This window comes from Pectinophora gossypiella, unplaced genomic scaffold (assembly GCF_024362695.1).
Source record: "Pectinophora gossypiella unplaced genomic scaffold, ilPecGoss1.1 Pgos_33, whole genome shotgun sequence".
Classification (NCBI taxonomy): Eukaryota; Metazoa; Arthropoda; class Insecta; order Lepidoptera; family Gelechiidae; genus Pectinophora; species Pectinophora gossypiella.
The window spans coordinates 48,286-69,940 of NW_026063243.1; the positions used below are offsets into that span (position 1 = coordinate 48,286).

Sequence of the window (21,655 nt, forward strand, 5' to 3'; positions counted from 1 at the left end):
TCAATAAGCAGAGAAATGTGAAAGAAAAAGCAATTTTTAACTAAGCAATTTTCAGCAATTAGCATGCAATAAGCAAAGCAAGTAATTGTCAAACATAAGCGAGTTGTATAATTTAAAGATATTATTGACAATAACAAACATGTACTGAGTTTGTTAATACTTACATTGAGTTATCATCGCTAATTTGACCAAATTATTAGTACAGGTTATCACATTCACTAAATGAAAATATGTGTTTTTATCAATTGTAACAATGCTTGCATGACCTAACCAACCGTTGGTGTTGTGGACGCCAATCTTCAAGAGACAAGTGGACGGGTGTGAGGAAAACTGGCAAGATGAACACGTCGGTGTGGGTGCGACTGGTGCACGGGAGAGAAGTGGTGCTAGTTGGCAGATGGAATTAGGCATCACTCTCTTGCTTCAGTTAAGTTCCACTCAGATCAGGTGGGTTGTCGCGTGGATGAACATCGCATGGGTTGGAGTAATTCTGAGTAGAACTGTCCATGTTGTTCCCTTCATCGTAGGCACTTCAGTGGACTGTGGATCAATCAACAATAGTTACAAAAAAAAAGAAAAAAAAAAAAACGATAAATAAAAGACGTAGTCACCACTCAATGTGTATTGCAAGACTGGAGTACCGACATTAATTACAAAAGTGTAAAGAAATACATCTACCTGCTTTCTTAAATATATACCAACACCTCCACCCTTAAAACTACATTACATTAATCAGACCAAGCTGGGTATACAATCACAACTGTTTTTTTTATTGTGTACATATAATTTTATGCTTGTAATGACAATTATAACAATTATGTGACTAACTATGAAATGCCACTTAGGTATAATTACAATTAACTACCCCAGACAATTGAAGGTAACTTAAGCATAATCATCAAAACCATATCTAACAGGAGGCCTAACCACTCTTCGTGGTCGGCTTACACAAGTCCTGTTCTCCGACACACTGGGTGGTGTTTGAGAGCTTAATGTCGTAGCCGATGCCGCCTGCGTGGCGGCCGGTGACACCGGTGTCGTCAATTCTGCAAGCTCCTCCAGGCCCTCCTCCGGTTCGTCTTTTTCCTCAACGGGTATTATCAACGAACTAGATCGTCGAACGGTAGGTATTTGCGGTGTACGTATATCTAAGGTTACATCAGACACCCTACGCCTTAATTGGTCGATATGCCTATGTACCTCGAGTCCATTATCGCATTTGACGGAGTAATCAGTATTCCCTAATTTGTCTATGACCTTACCCGAGAGCCACTTGTCCGCGGAGCGGTAGTCGCGGCACCACACACTCTCGCCCGCCGCGAGCTGGCGGTGCCTGCGACTGTCGTCCCCCGCGTCTGCCTCACTCCTCCGCCGCTGAATTTCCCTCGCCCGACTGGATCTATCAGGCTTCAATTTATCTAAACGCATTCTAAGACTTCTTCCTAGTAATATTCTAGCCGGGCTGTCCCCCGTTGTGTAATGTTCAGTATTCCTATATGCTATCAAAAACCTACTTAAAGCCGTTTCAACATAAAGTTTTTGTTTAAGAGCTTTTTTAATTGTGCGTTTACAAATTTTGACTGCGTTTTCCGCCGCACCATTTGACGCTGGGTGGTAAGGCGCGGAGAAAATATGATCTACGCCATTTTTTTTTAAGAAAGTTTCAAATTCAGTACTTGCAAAGGGTGGTCCGTTATCACTAACAATTTGTTTAGGCAATCCGAACCTAGCCCACATCTTCCGCAGCTCCGCTGTCACCGCCCCCGCTGTAGTACCTTTCATTTGAATGGCCACAATCCATTTTGAACAAGCGTCCACCACGATTAAATATGTCATGCCTGAGATTGGACCTAAGAAGTCAACATGTAACCTTGACCAAGGGCGGTCAGGCCAGGGCCACGGACAGGGCGCATGCGCAGGCGGCGCGGTGGCCACGCTGGCGCACACGGCACACGCGCGGCACGCCGCCTCCAGCGCCTCGTCCACTCCCGGCCACCACACGTAGCTCCTGGCCAACGCCTTTGTTTTCACGATCCCCATATGGGACTCATGTAACTCCCCGATTACTTTAGCCCTACAAGACGGCGGAACGACGACTCGGTGCCCCCATAAGATACAACCTAACTCGCAATATAATTCTTCCTTCCTATTGAAGTAAGGTTTTAATTCCCTAATGTCTACATCCGTAGGCCAACCATCCATTATATAACTTGTTACCCTACTCAATATCGGATCAGAAGCTGTTTATTTTTTTAATATTTTAGAATCTAATAAGAGAGCTTCAGTCGCAAAATGTAAGTATGTTTGTTCAGGCAATGCCTCCTCGGCGGCGATAGCCTCCTCCTTGTGGGTTCTAATCATATGCGACAGGGTGTCCGCTGTATTTTTGTCAGTGCACACGTATTCGATTTTGAAATCATATGCTGAAAGTTTAATGGCCCATCTCTGAAGACGACTCGCGGCCGTGGATGGAATTCCCGTATTAGGTCCGAAAATAGTCACTAAGGGTTTATGATCAGTGCGGAGTATAAATTGTCTACCATACAAGTACTGGTGAAACTTATCAACTGCAAATATAATCACTAATGCTTCTTTGTGAATTTGACTGTAATTCTTTTCGGCCGTAGTCAACGCTCGCGAGGCATATGCCACCACTTTCTCGCCACCGGCAGCGTCCGCGCCGGGCTGCGCCAGCACCGCGCCCAGCCCGCGTGCGCTCGCGTCGCATGTCACTATCACCGGTCGCGACCCGTCATAGTGGACCAACACGTTCGCACTACATAATACATCTTTCACCCGTATAAAGCAATCATTATGAACTTTCTCCCAAGTATACTGCATGCCCTTTTTAAGCAAGTTATAAAGTGGCCCTAGATAGGACGATAAGTTTCTTACAAATTTCCCGTAAAAGTTTACCATACCTAGAAATGATTTTAATTCGGACGCACTGCGTGGTGGAGACATTTCGACAATAGGTTTAACTTTATCCGGGTTAACCCGTACGCCATTCCTATCTACAATAAAACCTAAGTACTGTACTTGTTCCGATAAAAACTCACATTTATTCTTTTTAATCTTCATACCGTTACTTTCTAATAAATATGTTTAAAACTCGTTCCACAGTCTTCAAATGACTTTGAATATCTTTACTTTTAATCAAAATATTATCAAAAAAAATGACTACATCAGGTATTTCCTTCAACAGGGTTTCCATAAACTTTTGGAAGATACCTGGGCTGGAGGCCAGCCCGTAGACAAGACGGTTATATTTAAATAAACCTCGATGCGTGTTAATCACAGTATAAGCCCTAGAGGACTCATCAGGTACCAACTGGTTATACGCTTGCGATAGATCTAATTTCGTAAAATATCTATTTCCACTCAGATTACTGAATAAATCCTCCATTTTGGGGACCGGGTACCTATCATACTCATACTCATACTCATACTCATTTATTCGACTAATAAAACGCGATTAAGGGTCACCTTGTAATCCGCACATATACGTATACCGCCATCCGCTTTACTTGCTATCACCAGAGGAGTGGCCCAGTCGGAGTGATCCACAGGCTCCACGACGCCGGCGCACTGTGGAATATTTGGGTGTGTTTCGGATCAAAAATCTGTAGCTCCGTCAATTTTAAAGATAGAGCGATGTAATTTTGCACTAATATAAAGGAATATATAAAAATTCATATAAGTAATGTTTGGTGAATTGAAATTACGCGTAATTTTTTTTATTAAATAAAGAAAACTCACAATCGTTTAAAATGCTATATATTTATTGAAATTTATATTTTTAGTTATATTATCTTACCTGTATTTCTTAACACTAATTACTCAATTAACATAACTTATCATATTAATGATAAAATAAAATAAAAAATGGTACAGTACCTATAGCTATACATTATGCTAAACATAGGAATGAATCAAAATTTTCTTAATATTATTAATTTAACTAGCTATGTAATAGGGTTTCTTGTTAGGTTCATTGCTTCTTCATCTGTAAGCATTTTGATTATTTTTGCGTTATCAAAGTGATTCAAAACGAAAAGCTTTTCAGAATCCAGCCAATTTGTGTTATTTTTTAAAAATATATTATTATTGCGTGTTGCTTCTTTCCAGCGTCTATTAAACGCAGGGATGATAGTCTGTTGAATTTTACCAATTATAAAACATATATTGTCTTCTGATACTTGTTTTTCCTCCAAATATGTCGAAAGTGCCGCAGTCGTTTTACCGCCTTCTATATAAGATTCTATTAATTCACGTTTACTACAGTTAAAAGTAGACATTTTGAAGAGTAAAATAGCCGTACTATACGAAAATACCACTGAAATTGTAATGGAAACATATTTTGTTACCTCCCTTTATATATTGTTTCAGAATGTGTGCATTAATTCAGATATCTATTTTCTCACGGAAAATGACACCAAAATGATAAAAACTTAACAATATAAAATAATCAATAAGTATTGTTAAATCAAGTCAACCACGAAACCGCAATTGATAGCAATTTCCGTTCCCTGACTAGGATTCGATTTTATCTCATATCTCCAAAGTTCGCAAAAAATCGCAGCTAATTTTTATATACAGGGTGTTAGGGACATCGTAACGAAAAAAAAAATGGAACGCCTATTTGATTGTACTAAAAACGATGGTGGATGTTTTTCTTGTCGCAAATGTTTAATTAAGATTTTGAATTTTTACTGTACCGCAATGTAAGGCGAACAACGCGGCACACAAACGTTAAACCTACGCACGGCTACGTTACGAGTGCGTGCGTGATACGATGTTGTATCTAGGTAGGAGTTTTCATTCTCTTGTATTTAGATGCTTAGTGGTGCAACGTTTAAAAATGTTGAGTTTGTTGAAGTAGAACACCTACTGCCACGATTTTTCACGCACGGTACCTTTCACCTACCTACCAGTTATTAAAACGTTCCTAACTTATTAACAATAAAAACCCTACTCTTGCCTTACCTTAATTGTTATTCCTTCGGATGAAGTACCTAGGTAGGTACCCTAGAACATGTCACGTCACGTAGGTATGCAACATCGCGTTTCCGCGGTAGGTAGGTATCACACGCACTCACAAACACAACACCTTGCTCTTTAATAAACATCAACAATCTTCCATACTTTTGTACAGTAAATGGTCTATGATCTATCATCATAGTCGACACTACTCATTTACAGAATAAAACAAACACTGTTCAATACATGAACATAAATATTGAAAGTGTATAACAACTTTTTATTTTTATAGTTTTAAAATGGTAACTTTAGTATTTTTGTAATGTGGCAACATTGCCATTTGTCTTTTCTCTCTTCTTGACAATGTCTTGCGAGCGGCCGGACGATGTCCGATCTTAAATTGATATTTCTTCAATAGTGAAATCCATATTTCCAAGTTACTTTGTTTTATTTACAAACAAAAATGGTCCTTCGAAAATTAAAATAACAATCAGTGACCTGTGATGTGTTTTCGTCGTGTTACGCCGAGTGATACTTGTGCGTGGTGGTTGAACAATGTTCTATTGCCCCGGCGAAATCCTCGCTCAGTACATTGTTCTGGGCGATTACAAAATCATTTCATCGAAGTTGCTACAACGATGGTTGTGGTTAAAGTCGCAAAGTATGTGCGACTTGGATTGCAGTTCAACAATATGGATTGTGGGTAAACTTAGCTACCCACGAACCGGTATGTGAAACCATTATTTTTCCTTTCCAAATATATTTCTTCGTGTCTACAATGTTGGCACTACTGACGGATACTGGCGCGAGGCCATCTTACATGAACTGTCACTGTGTATCTGACATTTAATATTGACATTCTGGCTGTATGGGCTATGATCCCTTTGCCTGTCCTACGGACAAAATAACCAAAAAAAAAAAAATTAATATTGACAACTGCTGTCAGTCGTCGTGTTGTTCGGCTTCAACTTCAATTTTCTATACATCTGGAACTTACAATTACAAATGTTTTGTGCGGCTAATATTAGTGCGTTTTGAATAAAAAGTGATAACAAGTGTTGTGCGTTGTGCGTTCTTACTTCTTCATACGGTTCTATAATAAAACACAATGGAAGAACTTAAAAAACTTAAACTTTATCGCGGCTCGTGTAAAGGAGCTTTGACGCGAATTCAAAACTTTGTTGATGACCAGGTGAAGCTTTCCTCAACCACCTTGGATGTTTTACAAGCACGGAAAGATAAGCTTGTAACATTGTTGCAGCAATATGAATCCATTCAGGTGGATATTTTAACTTTGGACGAAAAGGACTCTGAGGATGTTGGTATCTTTGAAGATGCATATTATTCCACACTAGCTAAGCTCAATGAAGCTATTAGAACGAAATCTGAGCCTTCTCAATGTACCATGGACACTTCTAAACTTCCAAATGTTGAAATCCCAATATTTGACGGACAGGACTTCACAAAATATAAACCATTTTATGAATTATTTGTTGCTGTTATTGATAATAACCGAGCATTGACGGATGTCCAAAAACTATTTTATTTACGGAAGTATCTAAGAGATGACGCGTTATCTATTATAGTCAACTTACCGCTTGTTGGCAAATCCTATAAGGAGGCTCTCGAATTGTTGAAAAAACGTTACGACAATAAAACACGTTTGATTTGTAATCACATAAATTTAATTTTGGACATACCGACAATGCAAAAGGGTACGGCGGCCTCTATAAGGACTTTTGTTTCCCTAGTTAAACAGCAGTTTTACGCTTTAAAAAATCTTGACGAACCAGTTGATAACTGGGATCGCTTGTTGTTTTGTGTTCTTTCTAAAAAACTTGACTTGTATACGAACAGGGCCTTTCATTTGGATCGTAACCCTGAAATGTTGCCAACAATGGCAGAATTTTTATCCTTTTTAGAAAAGCGTGCTATGGCGCTGGAGGATACTATCCCCCTAAAAGGGCATATTTTGGAAAATAAGTCAAGGCCTGCCATGCGGGTTGCCAATTTTTCCGCACAGTCACCAATGACTTGTGCATATTGTCATAAAAATGATCATGCAATTTTTAATTGCCCACTGTTTAAGATGGTCCCTATAGAGACCCGTCTGACTTTTGTTAAAGATCACAAATTGTGTTCCACATGCTTAAAAGGTCATGCAGACAATGTCTGTAAATATAAATTCAAATGTAAGATTTGCAAACTGTCTCATAATACACTTTTGCATTTTGATGAAAAACCTGTATCATTGTATTCAAACAATAATATTTCAAATTGTAATATTTTGTTACCTACTGTCAAGGTTCAAGTCACAGACAAACATGGTCGTAACATTATTGTTCGAGCTTTGCTTGATAGTGGCAGCCAGGCTTCTTTTATCACTACTTCTCTGGTTGAAAGGTTGTCCTTGGCACCTTCTGCTCAATCTACCAATATTATTGGTATTGGAAATAAAGCCACAAAAATTGACAAGGTTGTCAATCTGCCAATACATTCTTGTGTGCATAAAAACATAAAGTATGATCTTGATTGTTTTGTTGTTGATACCATCACAACACCACAGCCCCAACAAATCATAAGTATTTCCAAGTTAAATATTCCATCAAACATTCAACTGTCAGATAGTGATTTTAATATTCCTTCTGAAATTTCAATTCTGTTGGGAGCTGACATTTATTTCGACTCATTGTTGAGTGGCTGTGTAAAATTGTTGGATGGGCCTGTTTTACAAAATACAGTTTTTGGCTATATAGTTGCTGGTAAGACAGGCTTAAATAATATTAATTTGTGCTCAAACTTAGTTTCAAATTTTGTTATTTGTGACGAAAGAAAATTAGAAGATATTATGGAGAATTTTTGGACAACCGAGAAAGTGTCTGATCCAGCTGAGACAAAAATTTTAGATGACTTTCAAAAGGCAGAGACAATATTTACTCACTCTATGCAAACGGTGGATAATACATTTTATGTAGATATGCCCTTAATTTGTGATAAAGATCAGTTACAACTTGGAGACTCGTTCTCGGTTGCCCTGCAAAGGTTCCTTTCATTAGAACGCAAATTGCAACAAAATCCGATATTATTGGACGAATATAGAAAGTTTGTAGAGCAGTATGTAGAACTGGGGCATGCCAGGGAAGTTGATATTGGCTCTTATGATGTGTATGATGGTATGGTTTATTTCTTGGCTCATCATGCTGTCTTCAATGAGGATAGCAAGACCACAAAATTAAGGGTGGTCTTTGATGGAAGCATGAAGTCTAAAAGTAAAATATTATTAAATGATGTCATGCTGAATGGCCCGGTTGTGCAGGCCGAGTTATTTGACATTCTTCTATTATTCCGCACATATTTATTCATTTTGATATGTGATGTTGAAAAAATGTTTCGATGTGTTCGCATCAACAGTCACCATACAAGTCTTCAGAACATACTTTGGAGAGATCATCCCAGTGAGCCCATACGTTGCTTGCAGTTGCAGACTGTTACCTACGGTTTGAAGGCCTCTACCTTTTTGGCCACTCGGTGTCTGGTAGAGCTTGCTAATAGGCATAAAGACAAGTTCCCTCTTGCTGCACAAGCTATGTTATCTAATACGTACGTCGATGACGTACTTGCCGGTTGTGACAATGTGGAGCAACTTGAAAGTTTAAAAACTCAACTTATAGAGTTACTCAAATTGGGTAATTTTAACCTTCACAAGTGGTGTTCTAATCACCCTTCGGTCTTGCAGGACATTCCATGCAAATTGAGATATTTTGAGGATATTGACCTTAATAAAGACAACATAATTAAAGCCTTAGGTCTGAGGCATGATGTTGTTTTTGATAACTTTTATTTTCAGACTCCACCACAATGTGGTGAGGATATGAGTACAAAAAGAAATGTACTTAGTTACATAGGCAAAATATTTGACCCATTGGGCATTATAGGGCCTATTATTGTTGTTGCAAAATTGATAATGCAAGAATTGTGGTCTATTAAAATTGGTTGGGACGATGTCCTTCCTACGAAATATGTCCAACAATGGGACAAATTTCTTGCTTGTTTAAAATTGATGGACAAGATTTCAGTTCCAAGGTTCATGCTGTGTGATAGTTTTACTTATATTGACTTGGTGGGTTTTGCTGATGCTTCTTTGAAAGCTTATGGCTGTTGCCTTTATTTAAGAATTTTAAAATCTGACGGCAGTGTTCAAGTGAACCTCCTTTGCTCTAAGTCCCGTGTGGCGCCGTTGTCCAAGATACTTACCATTCCCAAATTAGAGTTGAATAGTGCTCTTCTCCTTGCCCAGCTAACACAGAGGGTTAGTAAAATTCTTACCTCCAGGTTTCCACACTCCATTCATTTGTTCAGCGACTCACAAATCGTACTTGCTTGGATTCAGTCGGGTAGAATAAAGGCTAATACGTACGTGAATAATAGAGTTCAGCAAATTGTTGACCTTACCGACAAATCGTGTTGGTCCTATGTCCGCTCCTCTGATAATCCGGCAGATCTTCTCTCGCGTGGCGTAGACCCGCAACATCTTCAGGGTAATACTCTGTGGTGGCATGGCCCTCAATTTTTATTATGTTCGGACATACTTCAAGAAATTCCAGTCAATTCTAATGAACCTGATGTAGTGGATGATGAAATTCCTTGTCTTCTACAAAGTGTAGAGCAGTCTCTACCTCTTGATTTACTAGAGAAATTCTCAAGTGTGAACAAACTGCAATGTGTTATTGCGTACATTTATAGATTTTACAATAACACACTCAAAAAAGATGTCGTTAAGGATTTGGCATTGACTCCTAAAGAGTTAGATCTTGCCTTGTCAGTTATTATTCGTTCTGTACAACGTAAATATTTTTCAGAAGAGATTTCTTCCATTTTGAACAACAAAAAATTAAAGTCAGGTATTAATAATCTGCATCCTTATATTGACGCTCGTGGCTTGCTCCGCGTGGGCGGGCGACTACAAAATGCTGGTATCCCGCAAGATAGAATGCACCCTATTATATTACCAAAGAATTGTCACATAACCTCTTTAATAATTGAAAGAGAACATCTTCGTTTGTTGCACGCCGGTCCCAGGCTAATACTTAGCTCACTATCTCAGAAATTCTGGATTGTTAGTGGCATCCGAGAGGTCAAAAAGGTATTGCACAAGTGTTTGAAATGCGTTCGCCTGAAGGCTGATACTGCACGACAGCTTATGGGCTCTCTGCCAGCAGAAAGGGTTACGCCTACAAGGCCATTTCAGCATGTCGGGATTGATTTCTGTGGACCTTTTAATATAAAAGTTTCTCGAATTCGGAAACCACTTGTCACTAAGGGTTATGTGGCAGTGTTTGTATGCTTTTCGACTAAGGCTATTCATGCCGAACTTGTATCGGATCTCACCACGCCTACTTTCTTGGCATGCCTCAAACGCTTCATTGCTAGGCGAGGCTTACCTTCTAAGATTTTCTGCGATAACGCAAAAACCTTTAAGGGTGCTCAAAACCAATTAAAAGAATTGTATGACTTGCAGTCATCAAGATCTCATAGAGACTCGGTTTATAACCTTTGTAAAAGTAACTGCATAAAATTTATGTTTATACCCAGCTACTCCCCTGAGTTTGGGGGCCTTTGGGAAGCCGGGGTCAAGAGCATAAAATACCACCTCAAGCGTGTTATTGGAAACCTATGTTTAACGTATGAGGAGTTTAACACTGTAATAGTACAGATTGAGGGTGTTCTGAATTCTCGACCTCTGCTTTCCAACCCCAGTGAAGGTGGTTATTTGACCCCAGGGCATTTTTTAATTGGTACGGCTTTGTCTAGTTACCCCGAGGTGGACTTATTGGAAATTCCAATAAACCGTTTAAAATTTTGGAAAGTTGTTTCTAAAATTAAACAAGATTTTTGGCGTGCTTGGTCATCTGATTATCTTACTCAACTACAGAGCCGTCCCAAATGGAAACATAGCTCTCCTAATTTGAAAATAGGTGACCTTGTACTTGTTAAAAACTTAAACACCCCACCTTTAGAATGGCCTATGGCCAGAATTGTTAAGGTTTTCCCAGGGAAAGATGATAATGTAAGAGTGGCTGAGGTCAAATTTAATAATAAAATATATTTAAGGTCTATAGCTAAGTTATGTCCTCTTCCTATAGAGTGATGATTGTACTCTAAGAAACCAATATTCACCTGTGGACAGTGGCTGCTCAGTTTATTGACTGGCAGCTGATCCCAAGACATTGTCGTAGGGCTGGCCACAGGCGAATGTCGGCATTAATTTTATCATTATTAACAATGATAACTATTCACATAGGTGGATAAGTAGAGTCAGTAAAGATAGCAACTTTGTTTGTTTTTTAACTACTGATTAGTAAATTTACTTTGCACCTTTTATTAAAACTTTACTGTTAACTGTAATTTAGCTTCATAATCTGGGCTTCTGTGTTTAAAGATTAATTTGCTTCTCTGTTAACTTGCCTGCCCAACTATGTTCAATACATGAACATAAATATTGAAAGTGTATAACAACTTTTTATTTTTATAGTTTTAAAATGGTAACTTTAGTATTTTTGTAATGTGGCAACATTGCCATTTGTCTTTTCTCTCTTCTTGACAATGTCTTGCGAGCGGCCGGACGATGTCCGATCTTAAATTGATATTTCTTCAATAGTGAAATCCATATTTCCAAGTTACTTTGTTTTATTTACAAACAAACACAAAACACTCACAAACACGAAAAAAATATCCTCGAAAAATAAAATTTTTAACAAAAAAAAACCGACTTCAAACGCAAAACTAAAAAGCAATAAATAAATTTACTTCGCACAAAGTAATTAGTACGTATTTTCAATTAGTTAATTAATTTATAATTCTGAAGCCGGTGCCAAGGAAATGCTACAACGAAGTACCGATTCATATATTTTTCAATACTGATTGTTTTGTAATATTTTGTTTGACATTGTTTTGTAATTGCTTTGATATAGGTATTAAACAATATTGTGTGTACATAGTAATTTGATATTGTAGTAGGGTTGTTGTAGCATTTACTTGGCACCGACTTCAGAATTATAAATTAATTAACTAATTGAAAATACGTACTAATTACTTTGTGCGAAGTAAATTTATTTATTGCTTTTTAGTTTTGCGTTTGAAGTCGGTTTTTTTTTGTTAAAAATTTTATTTTATTTTACGATTTTAAGTGATGGTTAGACCGAGCAAGGATGCAGACAGACAGATTTTCTGATTTATATTCATACTAGCTGGTACCCGCGACTTCGTCTGCGTACTTTTAATTTGAATATTAAGGATTATATAAAAGGAACGGTATAGCATGTGATTAAAAGAGAGTAAGTAGGTATATTTAAAAAAAATAAAAAATATCTGTTTACAGTCGTTATAAAGTACCTATGTATTCCATTGAGTGGCAGAAATTACCTAGGAATATTTATCGGTCCCTTATGTCCAAGACACTTACAGGGGTCAGCGTCACGTTGTGTACAAAAATATTTTAAAATGACCTAATTTAAAACTTTTTTGTACACAACGTTTGCTATTTTGTTATTATTTGTTAAAATGTAGAAATTGTTTGGACTCGACACTCGCGAGCAGGCCACGTATACACCACGTGCGCTCCCCCACCACAAGACAGCGCCGTTGACTGCCGCCACACTTCGGCGAATGTGCGCGACGACGAACGACGACCGACGGCAGTGGCGGCGATGCAGAGTATTCGTTAAAAGGAACTTTATCTACAAAAGCCAAATTTTTTTAACTTGATACACCCAAAACTACTAAATATCATGTTCCTAGGTTCAGTGGTTAATATTTTGTATACAAAAAGTTTGGCTTCGTAGTTCCCGTTCCGAATCCGTTCCGTTCCGTTCGAATTTCGGAAAATCCGTTTGTTGAAAAACTCTGCACATCCTAAGAGACCTACGTACCAAGTTTCATGGTTTTATCTTCAAAAATGACGAATACCCATACAAACATTCAACCCGTATTTCACCCCCATACTGGTAAAAATTTCAAAATGCTTGAACAAACGATTTTTTGTTTGTTATTTAGTGCCTAAACACAAAATTTAATATTTTTATCTTGAAAAATGACGAACCTCATAAAAAATTTCAACACCTATTTCATCCCCTCAAAGATCGAATTTTCAAAAACGCTTTAACAAATTGTTTTTTTATTTCTTATCAAGTTCCTAAATATAAAGTTTCGTGGTTTTATCCCCAAAAATGACGAACTCCCATACAAACTTTCAACCCTCATTTCACTCCCTCACTGGTCGAAATTTCAGCAACGCTAGAACAAATGTTTAATTATTTTTTATCAAGTGCTTAAATATAAAGTTTCATGGATTTATATTTTAAAATTAAAATATCCCATACAAACTTTCAACCCCTATTTCAATCTCTTCGTCCCTTCTTTTCGCAATAAAAGGTATCCTATTTTCTTTCTCAGGGTCTAAAGATTGTCTGTGCCAAATTTAATCAAAATCGGTTGAGAGGTTTTAGCGGGAAAGCGTAACAGACAGACAGACAGACAGAGTTACTTTCGCATTTATAATATTAGTAAGGATTATTTTCCCTCGTTAAATAGTAAACAAACTAAGTGTAGGTGTTATAATTTCGTTGACGAACTGATTACCTATCCGTTTCTTTGTCTAAAATGAGTATTACCTTATTACTATGATTGATTACTGGGCTTAAAGTTCGTATAAATGTCTATCGAATTACCTCCTCAAGTTTAAAGCGTAGCTAGTCATGTAGTACTATATTAATTATGTGGTGTAAGTAATTAGATTTTATCTGTATGTAATGTAATAGTTAGTTGAATAAAAAAACTTATACAAATCAGATCAATTAATTGGCGTAATGTGATTCTAGAAAGAGTTTTAATGTTAATAGATAGCTAGCTATAGCTATGTGTAGGTTCCTGTAGGAATGAGATATAACTGTTTAATAAAGACAGTTGCATCAAAATTTTATCATAAATTCCCTAAATTATGGCGCCTACCTACCCTCTAAGTTAGAAAAGTGATCAAATACTAACTTGAGGTCACTCAGTTTAAAAAAAAACATCGAAATCATTCCAGTAGCTATGGCGTCATGCGCTTCTTGACACGATCACGAAATCTAGATTTCCGCGGGAATGAGGTATTTTCCCGCCATAAAAAGTAGCCTGTGTCCGTGCCTAAGATCCTATCTTTAAATTAACCAAGTCTTATAAAATTCCGTTCAGACGTTAAGGCGTGAATGAGGCAAACTTTTAAAACAAACAATTAAAAATCACTAACCTAGTTTTCTGTCTACTGCCTACGCCTTAAGTACGATAGCATAAATATTAATAGGCCATATCCTTTTCTAGATTACTATCTATCAGCTAACTAAATTTCATCAAAATCCGTTGAGCCGTTTAGGCATGATAGACAAAACTCCCAGCAAAAACCATAAAAAAATCACTAACTCAATTCAGTTTTCTGCCTACTTCCTACCCCCTAAGTACGATGACGTGATCAATTTGATCGTACAACCGTTTTTAGATAACCAACTATTACCTTACTAAATTTCATTAAAATCCGTTCAGCCGTTTAGACGTGAAAGAGCAAAAGTCCCAACAAAAACGACTACAAATCACTAAATCAATTTAGTTATCTGCCAACTGCCTACCCCCTAAGAACGATGGCGTGATTATTTATAGCCTATGACCATTTCTAGGTTATCATCTATCACCATACCAAATTTCATCAAAATCCGTTGAGCCGTTTAGGCGTGAAAGAGTAACAGACAGACAGACAGACAGACAGACAGACAGACAGACAGACAGACAGACAGACAGACAGACAGAGTTACTTTCGCATTTATAATATTAGTATGGATATAATAATATAATATATTATTAGTAGTGATCACAATTATTATTGATGAACATGTTTACACACACACTCACACACGCGCTAACGCACACGAGCACACGCGCACGTACACACGCACACACACAGATACACGCACACACACAGACACACGCACACACACACACACACACACACACACACACGCGCGCGCGCGCGCACACACACGCACACACACACACACACATGTGTATGTGTACATACACACATGTGGTTGTCAGTGGAAGCTGCTATCATACACACTCACGCATACATATAGATACAGTAGATTTCGCGTGGTTCGCTCGCTGCTAAAGCAGCTCGCGTGTCCTGTTTATTCGAAACTGTCCCTCTTCGTATGGCGGCCATCTTGTTTTTCAGCCATTTTGTTTTTTTTCACCGGCGACAGAATTTGACCAAGATTTAAATGGGTGTCGTGGAAACAAACAAAATCCAGGTGCAATAGGTTTGCCAGACCGTAGGATGTCTCCCTGATTGGGAGCAGTTTTCAAAGATGACGTTCCGATCACACCCCTATACATCATTTTTACCCCCAAGACATTTTCTGGAAAAACAAAATTTTGTATGGCGGCCATCTTGTTTTTTCGCCATTTTGTATTTTTTTCACCGGCCATTAAATTCGACCAAGATTTAAATAGGTTTCGTGAAAGAAAAATTGGTTCAGGTGTGATAGTTTCGCCAGGCCGTAGGGTGTCACCCTGATGCGGAGCAGTTTTCGAAAATCAGGAAGTATTTCCGTACTTAACATGACGATCCAATCACAACCCCGATATATATTTTATATCCCGAGACATTTTCTGAAAAAACAAAATTGTGTATGGCGGCCATCTTGTTTTTCCGCCATTTTGTTTTTTTTTTACGCGCTATGGAATTTGACCAAGATTTAAATAAGTGCTCTGAAAGAAATATTGGTTCACGTGCGATAGTTTTGCCAGGCCGTAGAGTATCTCTCTGATGCGGAGCAGTTTTTGGTGACCAGAAAGTATTTCCGTACTCTACATGACGTTTTGAGTAAGCGCCCCATACATTATTTTTACCCAAACGGGCTTCTTCCAAAATCCACAAAATTTTGTATGGCGGCCATCTTTTTTTTCCGCCATTTTGTTTTTTTGCACCGGCGATTGAATTTGATCAAGATTTAAATACGTTTCGTGAAAGAAAAATTGCTCCAGGTTGTATAGTTTTGCCAGGCCATAGGGTATCTCCCTGATGCTGACCAGTTTTCGAAGGTCGGGAAGTTTTCCCGAAGCTTAAAGATCGATCCGATCAATATGACTTTACAAACGCACTAGTCGCTCCTACGATTTTTGAAAATTCCCCTCGATTTCTCTGGTCTTCCATCATCAGATCCTGACTTCCTTGACATGGGACCCCCTTGGGTATATCTCCTTTCAAACAAAAAAAGAATTATCAAAATCGGTTCATATACGACGAAGATATGCCCGAACAAACATAAAAAAAAAAAAAAAAAAAAAAAAAAAAAAATAAAAAAATATACGGTCGAATTGAGAACCTCCTCCTTTTTTGAAGTCGGTAAAAAACATCACGCGATTCGGGTCAAGCTTAGTATTCGACTGAGCGGAAGCGCGCGGCGGCGTTAGCGCAAAGCATCAAAGGCGCGCCGACGACGCGCCGGCCGCGGCCGAGTCGAGCCGACGACTAGACAGAGAGAGAGAAGTATGTTTATGGTGCAAGTGACAGAGAAAGAAATAGTATCTGTTCGTATGCCTACTTTATTGGCGAGCGTTGCCCTTGACCCGTGCGCCGGCTATTCACCTGCGCATAGCTGAAGTTGTAGATACGTTATTATTATTATTATTGATGACATTGATAAAATTTAATAATTAGTAATTTTTATTTTTTTTATTTTAAGTGTGCGTTCTATGCAGCTTAAAACACAATATGGGACTGAAAAAAATCTAATTTTTTTATGAATTTTGCGACAGGAAACTTCACTTGATACCTATCAACTCAAAGAAATACCTAGTATCTGTTCGTAATGCCTACTTTATTGGCGCGCGTTGCCCTTGATCCGTGAGGCTATTCACGTCCGAGTATCCATCAAGACAGATCAAACAAGCCCTAACTCAGTAGTATATTATTGGGCATTCTGCCCCACCTATCGTTCGCTCTGCTCACGACCGTTCGCTGCGCTCACTTAGGTGGGTGGAATGCCCAATAATATAAAATAACACATTAATTACCCATCACAAGACAACACCAAGAACAAAATCAAGAATAACAACAAAAATAAAATGTGAAAGAAGTAAGTTATTGAAAAATGTTTTAACAAGTTGAAACAAGGTTCAAGTCTCAACAAGTTTAAACAAGGTTCATGCTTTAATAATTCTATTTTGTATGTACTTACAATAGATGTTGTGAATACTGCCCACTGCAAGATGATGTTTAACACAATGTAAACATGATAAAAGTGTAAGTAATCGTGATAAACAGAATTTTAACTTCGCTAAATCTTTGAATAAGAATCGAATCTGCGTTTGTAATCAAAGTGATCAAAGTAACTAATCAAAGTGATTCAATGTTAATTTGAAGTACTTAAGTATCAGAAAATTTTTATTTACGAGTTTACGAGTGTGTAAGTATTGATGTTAGGCGTAATTAAAGAAAATAAGGTAGGTAAGGCGTAATGCTTTTATTTGTTCAATCGTGTTCAATCTACATGTTTGTCAGAGTAAAATCGTGGTTCATCTTCAAAGTTTTTGTCAATTCGTGTAACTAGCTTCTGTAACAACTTCCACTCATCGCTGTCATCCGGAGTCTGCAGCTTGATTCGTAGAAGAGCCTTGCGCCAGACTTCTCTTGAATCAGTGTTGTTCACGTCGTTGGCATGGTATATCTTCAAGTCCACCACGTATTCGCCATCCAAGCTAGTTGTACGCCGCTCTGACCCGTTCGCCACCTTGTTCACGAAGTACGATACGATCCTCTTGTCGCTTCCTTCATTGCCGACCGTGCGCCCGTGACTTAGCCCGAAGATGTCGTGTGTCTTTGCTTTCTTCCTATAATAAAAAGAAAATATATTTTAGAGTTACAAAGTAATAAAAACCAACTTGCTGTCATATTTGATAATAAATATAAATAGTTAAAACATTGGTGAATGTATGGAATGTAGGGAATGTATACTTGTTCGAGAGATAACGATAACATAAATAAAAACAAAGTGATTCTTGTGATACGTCCCCACAGGGATTCGAACCCGGGGCCTCCGGATCGTGAGCCCAACGCTCAACCACTGGACCACGGAGGCCATAAACAGCAGGAACAGCAGGAGCCTTTAAACTGAGGGATACGGACCGTTCTCGAACGTAAAGTAATGAACCGGATCGTAAATTGACTCGACAGGGAATCGAACCCGTGACTTCTGTTGAAGAAATCAAGGTATCAAGCCAATGCACCACCTGCTGAAAAAAATATTGACATGTCACATGGTTAATTATACTCACTTTGTATTCTCCTGGTCAATCGACGAAATCGACGGAGGGGCTCGCGAACGCTTCATTTGGCGTGCAGCAGGAGTCTTCTTTGTAGATCCCTGCTTCGGAATAACTTCAAATTCTGAATCGGACCTGAAACAAAATAAATCAAATCAAATCAATGTAATGTACTGCACTGTAACTGTAGAAATTCTTTGGGTGATGTGTACTCCCCACACTAATAGGTGAAGCAGAACTTCTAAGTTAAACCTCCAAAATTATGTGATGGAGAACTTACATAGTGCTCAGAAGTGGAACTTGTTTTAGCTTGAAGTGTTCACTTGCACAGCGCCGGGGTCGACTCAGGGCTGGTAAGCGGTGGCTGGTGTCGCTCAGGGCTCAACTCTCTTCACTGAGGAGCGGGGTTACTCAACTCTTTTCGGCGAGGAGGTTCTTGATCTGCTTCTGATAATTTTTACCAAAGACTTCGCTGTTTTATACCCCAAAACTAAAATTAAGCAAAAATGTTACATCGTAATTTAAAAAGCCTTAAAGCCTATTTAATTCGTTGACATACGTCCTTTTCGAAAATATTTCATTTGGGATACCATGTTACAGCTCACGAAAACCTGCAACGTAAATTGAATAAAGCACTGAAAACCATTTAACATGAACTCTACCTATTATAAAAACTGCAAGCAAAAGCAACCTAATTCAATTACTGGTCGACCCACACGAGCGTTCGTGCTATACGTTAGAAAAACGATATGGTTCGCGGTCTGAGCGCCGCGTTTGCGTCAAATGTACGTTCGCGGAGTGCAAACGTTCACGAAACGCCCGTGTGAGGTTGACGTAATGATGAGCATTGACAAAAAATATTTAAAGTCATCTTTTTTCGATGAACAAATAGCTCACGGAATATTGCAACATCAATTCAAAAAAGCAATACCAGCATACCTACTTAATACGTAATACTTTTAATTACACGTGTCTAATACTTACTCAGAATTAGGTACCATACATATTTCGTCCGTTGAAGCCCTCGTACGTTTGAACCTCAAGATATATTTCAGAATTACTGTGATTTACCAAAAAGGTGAGTTTGAATTAAAATAAGTTTACCTAAGTACTGTAATTCAGTTATTTTTTTCATAAATCAATAATTATGAACTTATGAGCTAATAACTTTAAATTTCTTACAGCCTACTTATTAAAAATTAAGTAGAAGATCCACGATCTGCACCGATACACAGAGGAAGTTATTTCAACAACTTACAACAAAAAGTGAGTAAGAACAAAATTATACTTAAGTAAATACTTATTTAAACTATAAAAAAATGGTTAGTGAACTAATAAAATTACGAAATATTTACAGGTCAAAAAGGGAATCGCTCTCTTGCTGCGATTCATGAGTGAAAATTCAAGAAAGTACTATTAAAGTCAACGATCACTCTCGAGGTAAGAGTGCACAATATTTATTTTCATACGCACCTAATCTAGCTCAAAAAACCGGTAAACGATGAAGATATTGATTTAATTCTAACTTTCAGATACGAGGTGACTACCATTCTTTATCGACTTGAAGCTAGCCAGATGACGAGTTGATGTAGACCCTTAAATGGTAAGTCTGAATAGTGTCATAATTAAAGTTAGTTTAGGTTATCGACATTTGCCTATTTATTAATATATAAATGCATGTTTCACAGATTATACTCGGGTTGAACTTATTATCATCTTTAAGGACTCTCCACATCGACGCTACTCGCGCAGTCGAAGAGCTCCTGATTTCCTGCTTCAAATAATTGTATGTAACTACTTTTAATTTATCTCTCTCTCTCTGTCTGATTAAGAGAAAGCCTGTGCCCAGCAGTTTATGTTAAGTTATAATATTAATTAGTATTTAGATCGCCTTATAGTCTATAGGTTTTACTCAATTCGTCTCATAATTAAAACAATATCACAAAAGTGTCTTTATAGATTTTGGTAGGAAGGTTCTTTTTTTTTGAACCATTTTCGATTTTATTTAAAATGGGTTACTGCTCTGTGTGTAATGTTAATGTTAATGGAAGACAGTGGACTGGACATTTCCGTAGCAGTAAGCACAAAAATAATTGTACTGCTCCGCTTTATGATAACGTAGAGATCATAACATCCGCTTTTAAAGGACGTATAGTAAGTTATCGAATTATTGCATCTAATGAAGAAGCAAAAAACTTACCTTCTTTATTTTTAAACAACATTCGTAAACAAATTAGATCTCTTGTAAATCACGCCTTACAAGTTCACACTTCTGTTAAAATTAACTTCGAATTTTTTTTATCTTTTCTTTTGCCTAAAACTGACGTACAAGAAGTAAAGTCGTTTGCTACAAAGAACTTTACAATTCACTTAAATTTTGACTTTGATAATCTTTATAACGAAGTTGTTTCTTTTCTGTTGAATAAAGTAGGGGAATTTGAAGAAAGAGACAGTGGTTGGACATTTTTAAGCAATTCACACCTTGAAATAAATATAAATAAATATCAGCCTTTAAGCGGTTCCAGCTTTATCTCTTTGCCTAAATATATAAGAAACAAAAAAGCATGCCTCAATATACAAAACAAGGATGACTTTTGTTTCTTATGGTGTGTAACCGCTGCTCTGTATCCTTCAAAAAAGCACCCAGAGCGGGTATCATCGTATCCCCATTTTCAACAAGTACTAAACATTAAAGACTTAAATTTTCCGATCACTTTCTCAGATATTTCTATATTTGAAAAAAATAACCCTAGTTTGAGTATTTTTGTTTATGGATTAAAAAATGGTAAAGAAATAACAGGTCCGTTATACAAATCAGAGTCGACCATAAAGAACGATAAACGTAAAGTTGTACATCTTTTGTTCCTAGAAAACGATACATCGTCTCATTTTTGTCTAATCAAAGACTTGACTCGTCTTGTTAGAAACCAAATTACTAAACATCACGAAAAAGTTTATTACTGTGAAAACTGTTTGTTATTTTTCCACTCAGTTGAACGCATCAATAGTCATTTATGCGAAGGAACTGTTACTGTTTTACCAGAAGAGGGTTCATTTATTACATTTAAAAACTACAACAGAAAACAAGACATTCCGTTTGTTATCTATGCCGATTTCGAAACAATTCTGCGACCTATTCAAGACAATGACTGTGATACTGCTAACACAACAAAATTGCAATGTCACGTGCCCGCGGCGTTTGCGTATAATATTGTGTCTTCCATTGATCCTAATTTTAACCAATTTAGAATTTATCGTGGTAGAGATTGTGTTAATAAATTCATAAATATGCTTTTGGATGATGCTAAGGAAATTAATACTT

The 21,655-nt window shown here is 37.6% G+C and overlaps 2 protein-coding genes and 1 long non-coding RNA gene across 3 annotated transcripts; 1 reads left to right on the forward strand and 2 right to left on the reverse strand.

The window, feature by feature from the left end:
* Positions 1–885: 885 nt before the first annotated feature.
* On the reverse strand, positions 886–2,040 carry LOC126381007 (uncharacterized protein K02A2.6-like). Its single transcript, XM_050030564.1, has one exon. The coding sequence runs from the start codon at positions 2,038–2,040 to the stop codon at positions 886–888; it is 1,155 nt and encodes a 384-aa protein (XP_049886521.1).
* Positions 2,041–17,531: 15,491 nt separating this feature from the next.
* On the reverse strand, positions 17,532–19,528 carry LOC126381023 (uncharacterized). Its single transcript, XM_050030582.1, has 4 exons — positions 19,318–19,528; positions 18,614–18,944; positions 18,346–18,468; positions 17,532–17,901 (listed from the first exon to the last, which is right to left on the reverse strand). Coding segments are annotated over exons 2-4 (474 nt in total). The 5' UTR covers positions 18,616–18,944; positions 19,318–19,528; the 3' UTR covers positions 17,532–17,552.
* Positions 19,351–19,994, forward strand: LOC126381024 (uncharacterized). Its single transcript, XR_007568639.1, has 4 exons — positions 19,351–19,411; positions 19,518–19,599; positions 19,691–19,773; positions 19,866–19,994. It is a non-coding gene; the product is annotated as an uncharacterized LOC126381024 (long non-coding RNA).
* Positions 19,995–21,655: the final 1,661 nt, after the last annotated feature.

Bases quoted from the DNA above. Each gene is read 5' to 3' on its own strand.
- LOC126381023 (XM_050030582.1), bottom strand. The intron at 17,902-18,345 runs GTGAGTATAATT...TTTTTATTATAG, and splicing joins ATTGACCAGGAGAATACAAA to GAAGAAAGCAAAGACACACG.
- LOC126381007 (XM_050030564.1), bottom strand. From the start codon at position 2,040: ATGGGGATCGTGAAAACAAAGGCGTTGGCCAGGAGCTACGTGTGGTGG.